This window comes from Crassostrea angulata, chromosome 4 (genome assembly GCF_025612915.1).
Source record: "Crassostrea angulata isolate pt1a10 chromosome 4, ASM2561291v2, whole genome shotgun sequence".
Classification (NCBI taxonomy): domain Eukaryota; kingdom Metazoa; phylum Mollusca; class Bivalvia; order Ostreida; family Ostreidae; genus Magallana; species Magallana angulata.
In genome coordinates this window covers 18,083,549-18,098,048 of record NC_069114.1, presented here as the reverse complement: position 1 = coordinate 18,098,048, position 14,500 = coordinate 18,083,549, and the positions used below count along the sequence as shown (strand labels likewise).

Sequence of the window (14,500 nt, the reverse complement as noted above, 5' to 3'; positions counted from 1 at the left end):
TATGTAACGAGTGAGATTTACCTTAAAATTAAGATTATGTGTAGAAAACAGTAAAAGAACTTGATATTTTAAAGCAAGGACTGGCCCATTGAATGGTACATGTACATTTGTAATTTTAACAAATATTATAATTGCAATTTTTTGTTTAAATGGTCTTCCGTAAATTGTTTAATCAAAAATACATAGATCTATTTTTAAATTTAACATGATGGGAGGGGGAGGGGGTGGGGAGAACGTATTATAATCTGTCTTTACTTACCTGAGAATATAAAAAAGTGACAAAAGAGGAAATATAACAATTGTATGTTACCGGAACCGAATTAGACGCGTCATAATAGAAAGCAGGCTATTTAAAGATGTTCAAGAAGGCCTACTTTCTGACCTCGCTGAGAAAAGCGTCTTGTGCTACCACATGGAAGTTATGGCAATGGACACAGCTATAGTGAGGTAGCAGACGACAGTTTCAATCATGAAAAGATAACGGTAATTTTGAGAAATTGACGGCGTGTGTGGAAAATGGCCTTCTTTTTGAGCTTCATAGACCTGACTACTGCACTCGTGTTCATAGCGGTGTTTTTATTTGTGTCGCACTGGATTTCTACCCCAACAGATCAGATCCCCGGACCTTTTGCTCTCCCTTTCATCGGAAACCTCCCAATGTTCTTCGGTATGAGGCAACGTTCACACATAGAACTGCTGAAATTAAAGGAGAAATATGGAGATGTGTTTCGCGTGTTTGTTGGACCGTATAAACTAATTATTATCAGTGGGTATGATAATATTCACCAGGCATTTGTAAAACACGGATCGAATTTCAGTCATCGTCCGAACTGGCTTCCCGATGTCAAATCACGAGCTGAAAAATATGGATATGGTAATCATATATTTATATTAATTAGGGGTGGGGTGGGGGGAGAGTGCTGGAAATTCGCTCTAGTAATTACTCGGTATTACTTTATCTTACTGCTAAGCGATGCTAGATTCACATGCAGTGCATTCAAGTTATTTTTTCAGCATATTTTCATTCATCTTTCTTGTTGAACTGAGATGACACTAACATGATATATAAGCAACGTATTGCAGGTTGAATAGAACTAGTCTGGTAAGCGCAAATTTTCCAATATTTTCATTATTCTTCATTATCTAACATAGACACAATGCATCGCATTGATGGTTTGCGTGGTCTCATAATGAAATTCTCATGACCTGAAAACCATACATGTATACAGTATATATACACTAAGCAACACAATACGATTACTGCGTATGAACTCATTGAACTGTTATGTACAGTCATGTACGTCATTACCTATAATGGATTGTAGGGATTGTGTGGGGTGATGGGGATGAATGGAGAAGGCTGCGCCGTTTTGCTCTGCAGTCGATGCGAGATTTCGGCGTCGGTAAAAAGTCGCTCGAGGAAATCATACTTGAGGAGGCAAAGCTCCTCGTCGAGGAGTTCGCAGCAAGGGAAGGCCAGCCAATCAACGACGTAAAGCGCATGATGACGTCATCGATAAGCAACGTCATTCATCATGTAACTTTTGGTTTTCGGTAACGTGAAGTTATCATACATGTATAATAAAATGAAAGTTATGATTGTTGCAATTTTATCTAAATTGAACTGTTCAAATTAAATATATTTCAGCATGCTTGACGCAGAATCCTGAAAATAAGTTTTCATTCATTTGCAGATATCCACACGACGACGAAACATTTTTGCGCGTGATCAAATTGTTTGATGAAGTATTCAAAGGACCAGGGCCTCTTGTCGCCTCTCTTCCAAAATGGTGTCAGATTGGCCGATTGGTAAGAACCAGCACCGGCTTGATGCTGGGTATTTTTGTTGTTTTTTTTTTATCAAAAATAGGTTGACTTCTTCTTCAGTTTTGCGTTTTAGTACCACAATAATGAATCTTTTGATCAGAAAGAACAATTTTGTATGTGATTTCTTCCTTTTGGAAGAAGATAAAAAAAAATTCAACTATGATTTGCAGATGCAAGATAATTATACATATTTGTCGAAGTAAAAAAAAATAATGCTAGGATAAAAATGAAAATTATGGTGTTTTTTCTCAAAATATTTAACTATAACCCGCTAAAATGTTATGAACTTGAAAATATTATTAAAATGTGACGTAATATCAAAATCTGTAGCTGGACTTAAGTTGATGCATATGTTTCAAAACATACTTCTTGTAAATCTCGGTATTTACACTGTATAGCAAGATACTTTATTTTTGCTTTATTTAATAGAAGTCGAGCATAAAGCGGAGCAGGGAAGCCATCGAACTCCTAACGGAATATGTCACGGAGCAAATAGCGGACCATGAGAAGACTTACGATGGAAACAACATCCGGGACTTTATAGACCTATACATTCAGGCTCAACGTGCAGAAGCCAAGGATAATGGAAAACGTAAATAATGGTGGTCTTCTTATTTGCTGTTCTAGTATTATTATTAAAGCAAAAGGATATGCATGTGCGATCGAAAATTAGTTGATATAAAGTGTAAAAGTTTCAATGTAAAACTAACGTTATTTTAAGGTTGTTTTTTTTTTAAATTAGATTTGTAAACAAAACATTGAATTGATTTCATGAGACGTTTATTTCGGTGAATAGATAAAAAAAAACCAAGTCTGCTAGTTATGATTTCTATAGTAAATGATTTTTGAACAAAACCACATGTGATTAAAATTCTAAAGCTTGATTAAGATATTCTTTCATTTATTGAATTTTACCCATATATCATAAAAACACATGCAAATATATAATTGTATTTTGCAATGTACTGAATATGGGACATTTTGTGTGTGTGTGTGGGGGGGGGGGGGGGGGGGGGGGGTATGTGCACTAAGAGTTAAAAGGAAATTTTGAGTACATTGTATATATATTTTAAATGAATTTTGATTATTATTTTTCCTCATAGAGACAGTTCATCATTTGTTCCGAGTGATACTTGATTTATTCAGCGCGGGAACAGAGACCACCGCAACCTCTCTAGACTGGGCGCTACTTTATATGATAGAGAAGCCGGAAATTCAACAGAAATGTTTTAACCAGATTGTAAAGGTATAATGATCCTAATAAGTATTTTACAATTATACCACGACGTCTTTCAATGAAATAATATAAAACTACATATGGTTACCTGAAAAAATTCTCAAAAAAGTTAAAATCAGTATTTGACAACCGTGCTTGTCGGTTTAATATCAATTTCGAGAAGTGTTTAAATTAAAAAAATTAAAGAAATCAATGTCACATCAGGACTATCCACACTCAGTCTATCCCCAAGTACCCAAACTCCGTCACTATAAGCGGAAAACAGTCCGCGTTTCTCTGCAAATTATTTTTTGCGGTTTTTATCATTTGCAATCACTAAATATAGCATGAAACGTTATAATTCATAAAATTGTTAACAAAAATATTCCTAATATTATTCAAATAAGCCCTCTGAAAACGACGTTTATCACATGTGCTATCATAACTTATGAACCTAACTCCGTCACCCACATGATCTATGATACGCCAGGGAATGAAGACACATCAACAATTTAGTTTAAACTCGACTTGTATCTAGACCAAGTTATAATAAGTAAAATCGGTGTAAACAATTTAAATTGTATATCATTTCATCAAAGTGAAATGATCGCCAGAATAAAAAAAAATTGGTCCTTGTAACAACAATCACAACGACCTTTTCAGAATGTATGGATGTCGTTTGATTTCTGTCCTTATATGTTTCAAATATATCATATCAATAATGAATATATTAATGATTATGTTATTTATTTATTACATTTTTAATAAATGTAGCAAATTCTATAATTACCGTATATATCTGTAACCCTGTATAAGGCAAAAATTACGGTATGAGCGATTTGACGTTATCATCAGTGTAGTGCATCAACGCTATTGCGGACTGAAAAAAATGTATCAATAACCGTAATAAAAAATAAATTACATGTGAAATGTTTCATCTTGACCTCTCTTAAAATGACTGACCACAGTAAATAATCAAATAGGCCCGCATTTCAGAAATATCGTTATTTTAGTGCACCCGTAAAAAGGTGTTAGCTGATTTCACGCAATTATTGTTGCATAAAATGAACAGGGTGTAATTTTGTAATGTTTGAACACATTCTTAAATTTAACGTTGTAAATTGTTGACATTTGATTGAAGATTTTTGACATGCAAAAAATGACGTCATAATCGCACTTGATTTCAAACGGCGAGGAGTTTCCCGAAAGTGACGGAGTTAGGGTAGTGACGGAGTTAGGGTGCTATGCGATACTATCTTCATTACGCTGATAGCGTACTTTTGGGTTGTTAGTTTAATTTGCAATCTGATGTAAGAATGTAAAGCATGATCATATGTAACATAATTTGTAATCTATTTAAGTCTTTAAAATATTTGATTAAAAAAAAGAGAAAAAAGTGAAAGCTTTTGTTGCATGTATTTTCCACAGAATAAAAAGGCGATTTAAATCTATTAGACGAACATCGCAAAAATTTGATGAAAGCTGGGTTTTTACAGTTTTAACTTTAAAAAATGTAAAAATACGTATCTCTTTGTTCATGAACAAGATAAGATAAAAACGATAAAAGAACATTTTTTTATACAGAGGAGTAAATTATACTTCTAGGTTTGATATACTGGAATCTAATTATTACAGACGGAGGATAAAACAGTGACCTTATCTTACACAAGTAGTAAATGGACATTATATTCATTAAAGATACATTCATTAAAGATACTGTGCTATATGTCATATACATGTACTCTTACTCATACATGTACGTTGTATTCTTTTTAGCCTAAAATAAGGATAATTACCACTGGCTTATTGTTTCAATAAACAACGTCATGTGCCATTTTTATACTATCTATTTGAGCGTCAAATGCAATAGAAAGAAGTCCTGTCAATGATCTGTCTTTTGCAAGGTTGTTAGGAATTAATGAATGAGTGACGTCATAACAATTTTCTGTTTTTTATCAGGTTCTTGGCAATTGCAATAGAATGACGTCATAACAATGTTCTGTCTTTCAACAGGTTGTTGGGCTAGGGCGAGAAGTCCGCTTATCTGACAGGAAAGCGTTACCATACGTAGAGGCTACACTGTTGGAAGTGCAAAGAATTTCAAATATTGGCAAGTCTCATTTTTTATATTTCTGTTATATATTGTATAACAATCATTGCATTGATTTTCTTTCCTGCATAACATATTGGATAAAAATTAATGATGTTTGCTTATTATTTATTTTCCATATTTCAGCAAGCATGTCATTACCACACATGACAAATGAAGATGTACAAATAGCCGGATACGGTATTCCAAAGAACACAATAGTAATGGGGTTCCTAACGACGTCACACTTAGATCCGAAATACTTCCCCGAACCACGACAGTTTCGGCCGGAACGATTTATTGATGACGTCACAGGAACGATTGCACAACATGACCAATTCATACCATTTTCATTAGGTAATTGAAAATAAAGCAAGATGTAATGGAATGATATTTGAAAAACAACTTTTAAACATGAAATCCAGGAAAAATTATAATAATGCGTGCATTTGTAAAGAAAAGTTTGATCATGATGAAAAATTATGTATCCATAATAATTATTATTATGACATTTTCAATAGTTTTATCTTATTTTATTTAAATCATCTTACTATTATTTCAGGACCAAGAGCATGTCCAGGGGAATCTTTGGCAAAGACTGAAATGTTTTTGGTGTTTAGCAATCTCATTCAAAAATTCCGATTCTCTAAAGTGTCGGTTGATGATGTGTTGGACTTCAGTGGTATAACTGGCATTACCACCTGTGCTTCTCCATACAGACTTAAGGTGGAGAGTCGGCATGACTGACAACAAACTGACACCGATAAAACTGACACTGGTAACAAACTGACATTAGCACCAAATAATTACTGACAGAAAATTGACACTAACAACAAAATTACACTGATGACAAATTCATACTAACAACAAACTGACCCTTACAGCAAACTGAAACTGACAACAAACTGAGACTGACAACAAATTGACACTGATGACAAACTGACACTGACAAATTGACATTGTATTGTAAGCAAACTGATTAAAACTGATTCTGACAGGAATTCTGACTAAAATCTGGTACTGACAACAAACTGAGACTGAAGCTCAACTTGTGTGAGAATAAACTATTTAAGAACGGAATACTCGCACATTAATTGTTTCCTGTCTGGGATAGAAAATACTTTTGCATTAAAACGAAAATTGCTTTTGTTTGTTGTTTTTTGGGGGTTTGTTTGTCTTTGTCTTTATGTAGAGATAGATTGTTCAAGATTCTGCTTAAAAATATAGTATGTTGAATAGATTTTTACAACTGTTGTACGTGATATTTTGTTAATTTGGACAGAACCCCCCCCCTCTCTCTCTCTCTCTCTCTCTCTCTCTCTCTCTCTCAAAACCACACCTTAGATTTACATTGTTTAAAGCTCGAGAACACATTTCTTCGATTATTACATACATGTATAATCCTTCCAAATGATACGATCTAAAATGCTCGAGGCATGATCTAGCCGTGCTTTATGGATATCAGCAGAAACTTGAATGACACATCAATTAGTTTAACACGTGCAATGTATGTGTATTAACCTGAACATAATGCAGTATCAATGAATGGCATCATAGGTCATATTGTTTCTTGATAAACATAACTAGCGTATCCTTTTTTTTCACATCATATTTGTTTATAAGCACGTGTTTGCAATTGAAGCCGGTTTATACATTAATCTCCATTATCAATATATAAAATAATCATTTTCGTTTCTGACATACATTGTAACCCAATGTACCAGATAATAAATAAATTAGCTGCATACACAAAAAGGAAAAGACAGTTGCTAACCGATACAATTTATGTCATATCTGGATAATTCAAATATTCCGAGTTCTTTTTCATGTGTAATTTGTCAAACTACGTAAGATTAAGAGAAAAGAAAAAAATCTAATCGAGAAACTGTTCATTAAGATAGCTGAGAATGCACTGAGTTATCTTTTAAATATATCCCATTGAGCTAAACGAGGTTAATCCAGTTATTTATTTTATATAAAAGTATCAAATATTTCGACAAAACTCTGAACGATTTTTTTTGAAAGTGCTTAAATATCGACGATATCAACGCACTTTGAATTTTTTTTTTTTTTTCAATGGTCCCAAAATTAATGCACTTTGATTTTTTTTCTTCAAAGTGCTTAACTTTTCGAAGTGCGTTGCCACACACGTATTAATGCATGTTAATGTGTAAAAAAAAAAATTCTCCCCTGAGAAAGAATTAAGGACACACAAGATATTCCTCACTTTTATATACCGGTAATTTTCTTTGATATATTATTTCTTATATATTAACATTTAAACCTATCAATTCCGAAAAAGTCAGTGTACATTACCAGACTCTTTTCGATCGGAGCTAGAACATTTAGAATTTTCCTTAAAATAGCATGCAAAATGCACTTGGATGCTAATAAATAAAGTCATATTATATATATTCAATTAAAAACTTTATATCTAAATTAAAAAACGTAGCATGTAACATGAAAATATAATCATGGAATTACAAAGTGGAAATCTTCACATTGTGGAGAGTGGGGAGAATTTAAAAAAAAAAATGGAAGATAGGTCACGTCTGACTTTAAGACATTAAACTGTATCAATTAACATGTTTCATTCTGGAACATATAAACACAAACTCTTACATTGCCAATTAACCAGCATTTGAAACTCTAAGATCGTATATAATTGTAAATGAATCATGCCAAAGACTGTTACAAATAAACCAAAATCAATTACCCTTTTGCTTAATTGAATTAAAAGTATGTGGTACGTACAGGATATTTCAACGTCTAATTATTAAAAAGGCGCCTTTCTAAAGGAAAAAGGAATATGGATTGGATTTAAACTTGTTATTTTACTATTCACCGATGCAGAAAGTCTTGCACACTACTACATACGCTTATCAGCCTTCGTTAGCTTATCACACAATGAAAGAAGGAAATTATTTATTGTACTATATCCGTGAAACCACTTAATCTTGTCAAATTGCTTGTGTTTATCGAAAAATTAATAAGATAACGCGCTGTGATGACCGACTCATTTCTTATACACAATCCCTATACGTCTGTAGCGATTACACAGTTAACGACTTGGCGTCCCTGTTTGCGACCCCTCGCCGTCGAGTCAGTATATAGGTCTCTCGTTTATTTTATATGCATCAGGCGATAAACTATAGTCAACAATTTTAATGCAATAATAGATGTTATTAAATCTTTTAATGAGCGTAATATGATATAAATATCATCCGCTCGCCGAATCAATCGATCACCTCGCATCACCCTCGGGGATTGTGCTCCCAGTTTTTGCCCTTGGAGTCGTCGTGTTTACCTATAATTCCTGTTCAGGTGTGATGTCAATTTCTAACCCTACCAGTGTTATGGTTTAATTTCCACGCGGTTTTAATTCACCGTTCCACTTTCTGCACTTGGCCTTCCGTGAGTTAACCCTAACAGGGAGATGGCTATATAAGAGAGGACCGAGCAGACGACAGGTTAAACTCCTCGCGGAAACAGACCAACGAAGAAGGCGCGCGCTATGTTCCTTGGATCTATGATGGACGCTGCACAATGGGTGAAATTATCCTCAGTGTCGGCGATGAGTTTCGTCGACTTGACGACAGTTCTGGTTTTTATTGTCGTGTTTTTGAGTCTTCTTTTTCTGAATTGGACCCCATCAACAGACATTCCTGGACCGTTTGCTCTACCTCTTGTAGGAAATTTGATTCAGTTCATCAGAATGGGTAGAAAGAGACACATAAAGCTCATGTCTCTGCACAAGAAGTATGGGGACGTATTCCGTATGTATATTGGACCGTATTTGGTGGTATTTATCTGCGGGTATGAGAATATTCATGATGCATTTGTGAAGCATGCGGCTCAGTTTACAAACAGACCTAGCTGGCTTCGTGATATCGAACGGAGGATAAAACGCAACGGGCATGGTAAGTTGAATGTAGTTATTAAACCTTATACCTTTGTCATTAGAAATTAAAATTTTAATTATATTGATATGGTAATGTATAAAATAACATTAGACAAGTATTATAGCTAATTTGCTAGTGTTAGGTATATGTCATTCCTCCTAATTCTGGCTGGTAGCCGGAGTTCTTGATTTGCATGCCAAAGGTCCCGGGTTCAAACCCAAGCGGTAGAAATATTTGTCCCAGTACTTCACGTTAAATCTAACAAAATCGTGAGTTTTTGTTTTGGCACTGAATTGCTGTTTTACAAAGATAAGTCAAAAGCCGCTGTATTTTTAATAATGGCTCTAATTTGTCCAGAAATTAAAAGAACACCCCTTCCCTTCAAAAACGCTACCAAACGAACCCTCAACAAATATAAACACGAATACTTTATATTTCAAACATGATTAAGAGACAATGTCAGTAAGCATTGAGCTTCGCATGGAAAGTGAAAATTTTAAAAATTAATAAAAACCATACCATAAGTCATAACAGGAGAAGCAAATAACATATTTTAACACAGCTCAATGGACAAGAAATATTTGTTTATTACAATATAGACGATCCGTCAACTCGACCTATATTCTTCCCCTTTTGCCCTAGAATTGGTGACATTGTCCAGTCAAACTTGATACCGGACTTGTGTACTTAAGAGATTACACGGAAGTAGTTAAGACCTTCATATTGAATCGATTTATTTTAATTTTAAATTCTTTACATTTGAAGAATGCAAAATCTTATTATCTACAAAAGTTAAAGAGCACAACAAGCTTATTTATACTAATTTAGAGTATCTACAAATAGATTATGTTTATTGATACCACCCTGCTGGTCTCCTAACAGGAATTTTCAGTCCTGCAGAAAACTATAATCTTGACTGTCTTAGTGCCTTGGATTTGGACAATTACTTATCATATTCAATCCAAATGTCATTGCAAAACTTTATAGTTTAGATAAATACAGAATCTAATCAACAATCTAATTTTTATGAAAGACAGACAGAATAGAGTTATTTATGTTTTATCACAGTTCCTCAACTTTTCTCTTGAATTAGGATTTTTTTATTATTTGAATTATTTCTTGACACGAATATCTAAATTAATATTTTTTGCATCAAGCTTCTCAATGTTGCATGTAGATCTTTTTTTTTTAAATATCATGTTTGATCGATTTTTTGACACCCCCCCCCCCCCCTCCCCCACCTTTTCTCAACACATTTACGTCCATCCACCTCACACAAAAATGTTCACAACCACTGAATATCTATCAACTTTGTATATCTTTTAACTTTTGTCTGTATCGCTTTCATATTTCTGTCGTTTTAATATGTCAACAGGTCTTGTTTGGGCAAATGGAGAGCATTGGAAGAAGGTCCGTCGGTTTGCCCTACACAGTATGAGGGATTTGGGTGTCGGCAAGAAATCGATCGAAGAAGTCATTCAGGACGAAGCCAAGACGCTGACCAATATATTTGCCTCTAAAGAAAATCAGCCAATCACCGACGTCAAACGAATGATGACGACATCCATTAGTAACGTCATACATCACGTTGTATTTGGGTTTAGGTATGTTTGTAAAGTCAAGCAATTAAAATGAAAATCAATCAATTTACAATTATTTACAGTTTAATTACATGTATTTGGGGTTCTGAATAAAGTTTTGATTTTCAATTAAAATGAAAGTACATATCTCCATACAAAGTCACAAAGTAATTTCAAAACAATTATACAGAAATGGATGATTTTCTACGTAAAAATATTAATTAAATATACAACGATTCAGAAATGGAATTGTCACTTGTTAAAGAAGATTTAAATTAAGTAAATCACACGATTTAATTTGTCTCAGATTAATGAAAACGGTAACTTTTGTGTACTAGGTATTCACACACGGATGAGAAGTTCCAAAGCCTGATAGAGGCACTAGATACGTTATTCAAAGGACCAGGGCCAATAATAGCTTCACTGCCCGGATTTTGTCAAATAGGAATGGTGTGTAGATAAAGCATAACATTCAGAGTAACATGTACGATATTTCATAACTTTCTTCTTATCCATTTTGCCTCCTTCCCTTTGATAAAAATGAAACATACAAAGCACATTGTAGAAAGAAATGTAAGAAAAATCGAATCAGAAAAATAGGTTATTTACTAAAGTCATAATGAAATTCAATATACATGTATATCATAAAATGGAGAACTATGAAAATAGTAATTAATGCTAGTAAGTCTTACTTAGAAAAAATTGAGGACAAAATAATGGGAATGAATGAATTACAATAAAATAACTATTTTTTTTTTATTTCGACCCTCAAGGGAAGCGGGGTTAGCCAAAGAATGAAAGCACAACAAGTATTGCTAGAATACACAAAATCTCAAATAGCAGAGCATGAGAAAACATTTGATGAAAACAACTTGAGAGACTTCATCGACGTCTACATTCAAGCCGAAAAACAAGATGGCGAATCCAAGGGAAAAGGTTTGTTGCTAAATCACTGAAAGAATGATTTACTTCAAATAATATAATTGATCAATAATCAATATTTCTAAAAATTATGGTAATAAGTCTAGAAAATAATAATATTCCGTTCATGGGACTTTCTTGCAACCCCGCCTTTTTTTTTTTTTTATAAAAAAAGAGGAATTAATAATAATATAATAATGACAATACCAACTTTCATTTTTATGTGTAATGCTTTGCTAGAAATGCTATTATAATATCTTAACACGTGGATACATCGTTACCTTAATTAACGCAAATTGTATTGAAAGTATATAAAAAGCGAATTAACATTTACTTATACAAAAGTAATCCTTGTGTTTCAGTAAACCAACTGTTCCGAATTATTATGGAGCTTTTTGCGGCGGGGACCGAAACAACCGGAACTTCTCTAGACTGGGCCTTCCTATATATGATCATCAACCCTAAAATCCAACAAAAATGTTATGAAGAAATAAAACAGGTAATTCATATATGAAAAGCTTGGTTTGATTTTATAAAGTGTATATCAGATATTTTAACTTGTAATACTGGTATCTTGGGGAAGAAGATTATCTTTAAGTTAAATTTCTTATTCTAAATTTACATTTTTAAATAAATCACACCAGCTGCTTGTAAAATTGCTCAAAATAAAGTACAAGTGTAGCATGAAATTACTCAAACAACAATTTCAAAGTGCAGGAAAATTAATTCAATTTGATTCGAGAATTCACACCTTCTATATATAACCTCTACACAGTAAAATCAACTTTTGGTTTGGGTAGGAACAATTTCTTTACATGCTTCATGTTCTATTTCTATGAAAGCTAAAATATTCCGATTTTAACACCCTGATAATTTTACCGTAGACTTTTTTTTCTCAATCAATATGCCCAAAAAACTGTACCAAAAATAGCTCATAACGTACAACTCTCGGGTATTTTTTTTAACAAAAATATACACTCATTTTAAGAATGAAACTACATGATCTTTTTATGTCAGTATAATGGAACCATTCGCCAAAAAGTTGAATGGTCAATTATTTGGAAGGTGCTTTGATATCAAAGTTTATATTTTAGGTTGTGGGCGTTGATAGGGAGGTTCGTTACTCAGATAAACCAAGTCTACCTTACGTAGAGGCCACACTTTTAGAAGTACTCAGAATAGCAAATATAGGTAAATAAAACTACATGAAATTAACCCAATTTGGCCCTCGCCACTGCCAAAAAAATATATGGTTTAAGAACTTTGATTCCATTTTTTTGACAGCTTCTTCATCTGTACCGCACACGGCAACGGAAGATGTCGACATAGCAGGTCATCGAATTCCCAAAGACTCCATCGTGTTGGGTTTTCTCTCCACGTCGCATTTAGATGCCAAAAATTTCTGCCAGCCACGCGAATTCCGTCCGGAGAGATTTATTGACGATGTTACAGGGAAAGTTTGCAAGAAAGACCAACTCATTCCTTTCTCAACAGGTAAGCACTTTACTTGCTGATAAATAAATATTGCCGGAAATCCACGGACAGGCTAGCATAGTACCCTAACTGACCGTGGACCAACACATTACATTTTTCTCGTTTTCATGAATATTCATTATTCTCAATTCACCACTGAGCGAGAAAGCAAACTCTTTAGATTTTGGAGGTACAAAGATCTCGATCAAGTTACGAAAATATGTATTTCTTGATATATTTGATTTGGAAGCATTTGCGTACATGTAATTTTCACCACAAAACGAGCAGAACTTTTTCATTAGAACGAGAAAAGTTTAGTGAGTTTTGCCACGGCCAATAAGCCTATGCAAAACTAACCGTTGGGTTCCGACGATATTATTTCGAGAGGCTATTTATTTACATCGTTTTTACCCCCCCAAAAATCCAAATTCAAACATACCGTTATTTAACAGTCATTTTTTTTCTCTTTTTAGGACCACGGATATGTCCCGGGGAATCCTTAGCTAAGACTGAAATGTTTCTAGTTTTCTCAAACCTCGTCCAAAAGTTCCGTTTCTGTAAAGTGTCGGAGACTGATGAATTTGATCTGGAAGGATTAACAGGCATAACAACATTTGCATGCCCATATAGATTAAAAGTTGAAATCCGTTAACATACATGTAATTCATTACGCCACAACACGATATACTGTGGAATCATTAAACTTCGTGGGGGCCAATTTTCGTGGATTGCTTAAATTTTACAGGTTCGAGGGGACGTAATTTCGTGTATTTTCGTATTCATACAAAAGGATTATGACTTCATAGCCCTAATTTATTAGTTCATAGGGGTTTATATTCGTGGATGAGAGGTAGCCACGAATTCCACGAAAATTGAGCCACCACGAAATCTAATAATTCTACAGTATATTGAGTGCCTTTGTGTTAATTGTTATGTGCTGTTGGAAACAATGTTTAAAGTACCTGTGCTATTAATGGCTGTCACATTGATATTAATGATGTTATGATATTATAATACATTTGTAATTAATAATGATAAGTATGGTAAGGACCTAGTAAGTTGTTAGAACTTGCATTCGAACCATTGCTTTGTTTATAATCATGGTTCTGCATGTACATTAAAGTCATACATGCTGTAACCAACCATTTATGACATGTTATTTTACGTTTTGTACTTGACTTTATTGTTTTTTAAAGAATGTTTTTGCTTATTTGGTGCACATGTTTTATTGTTTCAATATAAAATTATGACTGTCATATGTGCTTTCTTTATGGTTCCTGGGTTCTATGTTACGACATAATGGTTTAGATTTCGTGCCGACCACGTGGTCTTCAGGATCTGTTATTAAAAAAGTATAAAATTACATCACTTTTTATTTGCATGTTGTGTGTTAAAAGATTAAAAAAAATAAACTTACATTGAACATTTAAATCTATTTGCATACATTATTCCCCGGCGTGTCTCCGTTTAGAATGAAAATATATTACAGACG

At 33.7% G+C, this 14,500-nt stretch overlaps 2 protein-coding genes across 3 annotated transcripts; both read left to right on the top strand.

Annotated features, from left to right (window-relative positions):
* Positions 1 to 232: 232 nt before the first annotated feature.
* LOC128181027 (cytochrome P450 2H2-like) lies at positions 233 to 6,289 on the top strand. The gene is made up of 8 exons (XM_052849278.1): positions 233 to 874; positions 1,326 to 1,554; positions 1,695 to 1,809; positions 2,257 to 2,419; positions 2,931 to 3,073; positions 5,057 to 5,153; positions 5,280 to 5,489; positions 5,695 to 6,289. The coding sequence occupies exons 1-8, from the start codon at positions 517 to 519 to the stop codon at positions 5,877 to 5,879; spliced, it is 1,500 nt and encodes a 499-aa protein (XP_052705238.1). The 5' UTR covers positions 233 to 516; the 3' UTR covers positions 5,880 to 6,289.
* Positions 6,290 to 8,275: 1,986 nt separating this feature from the next.
* LOC128181025 (cytochrome P450 2B15-like) lies at positions 8,276 to 14,264 on the top strand. 2 transcript variants are annotated; one of them, XM_052849276.1, is made up of 9 exons: positions 8,276 to 9,052; positions 10,410 to 10,638; positions 10,953 to 11,064; positions 11,388 to 11,550; positions 11,898 to 12,034; positions 12,630 to 12,726; positions 12,820 to 13,029; positions 13,482 to 13,695; positions 13,915 to 14,264. In XM_052849276.1, exons 1-8 carry the CDS (start codon positions 8,647 to 8,649, stop codon positions 13,658 to 13,660), a joined length of 1,533 nt encoding a protein of 510 aa, XP_052705236.1. In that variant the 5' UTR covers positions 8,276 to 8,646; the 3' UTR covers positions 13,661 to 13,695; positions 13,915 to 14,264. The 2 variants fall into 2 exon arrangements, with proteins under 2 accessions (XP_052705236.1, XP_052705235.1); XM_052849275.1 differs by having other exon boundaries at positions 13,482 to 14,264.
* The last annotated feature ends 236 nt before the right edge of the window (positions 14,265 to 14,500 follow it).

What these genes read in the sequence shown, in the direction of transcription:
- LOC128181025 (XM_052849276.1), top strand. Translation starts at nt 8,647, where the DNA reads ATGTTCCTTGGATCTATGATGGACGCTGCACAATGGGTGAAATTATCC. An exon ending in TGGCGAATCCAAGGGAAAAG is followed by an intron (nt 11,551 to 11,897) that starts GTTTGTTGCTAA and finishes CTTGTGTTTCAG; the next exon opens with TAAACCAACTGTTCCGAATT. An exon ending in ACTCAGAATAGCAAATATAG is followed by an intron (nt 12,727 to 12,819) that starts GTAAATAAAACT and finishes TTTTTTTGACAG; the next exon opens with CTTCTTCATCTGTACCGCAC.
- LOC128181027 (XM_052849278.1), top strand. Translation starts at nt 517, where the DNA reads ATGGCCTTCTTTTTGAGCTTCATAGACCTGACTACTGCACTCGTGTTC. An exon ending in GTTTTAACCAGATTGTAAAG is followed by an intron (nt 3,074 to 5,056) that starts GTATAATGATCC and finishes GTCTTTCAACAG; the next exon opens with GTTGTTGGGCTAGGGCGAGA. An exon ending in GCAAAGAATTTCAAATATTG is followed by an intron (nt 5,154 to 5,279) that starts GCAAGTCTCATT and finishes TCCATATTTCAG; the next exon opens with CAAGCATGTCATTACCACAC.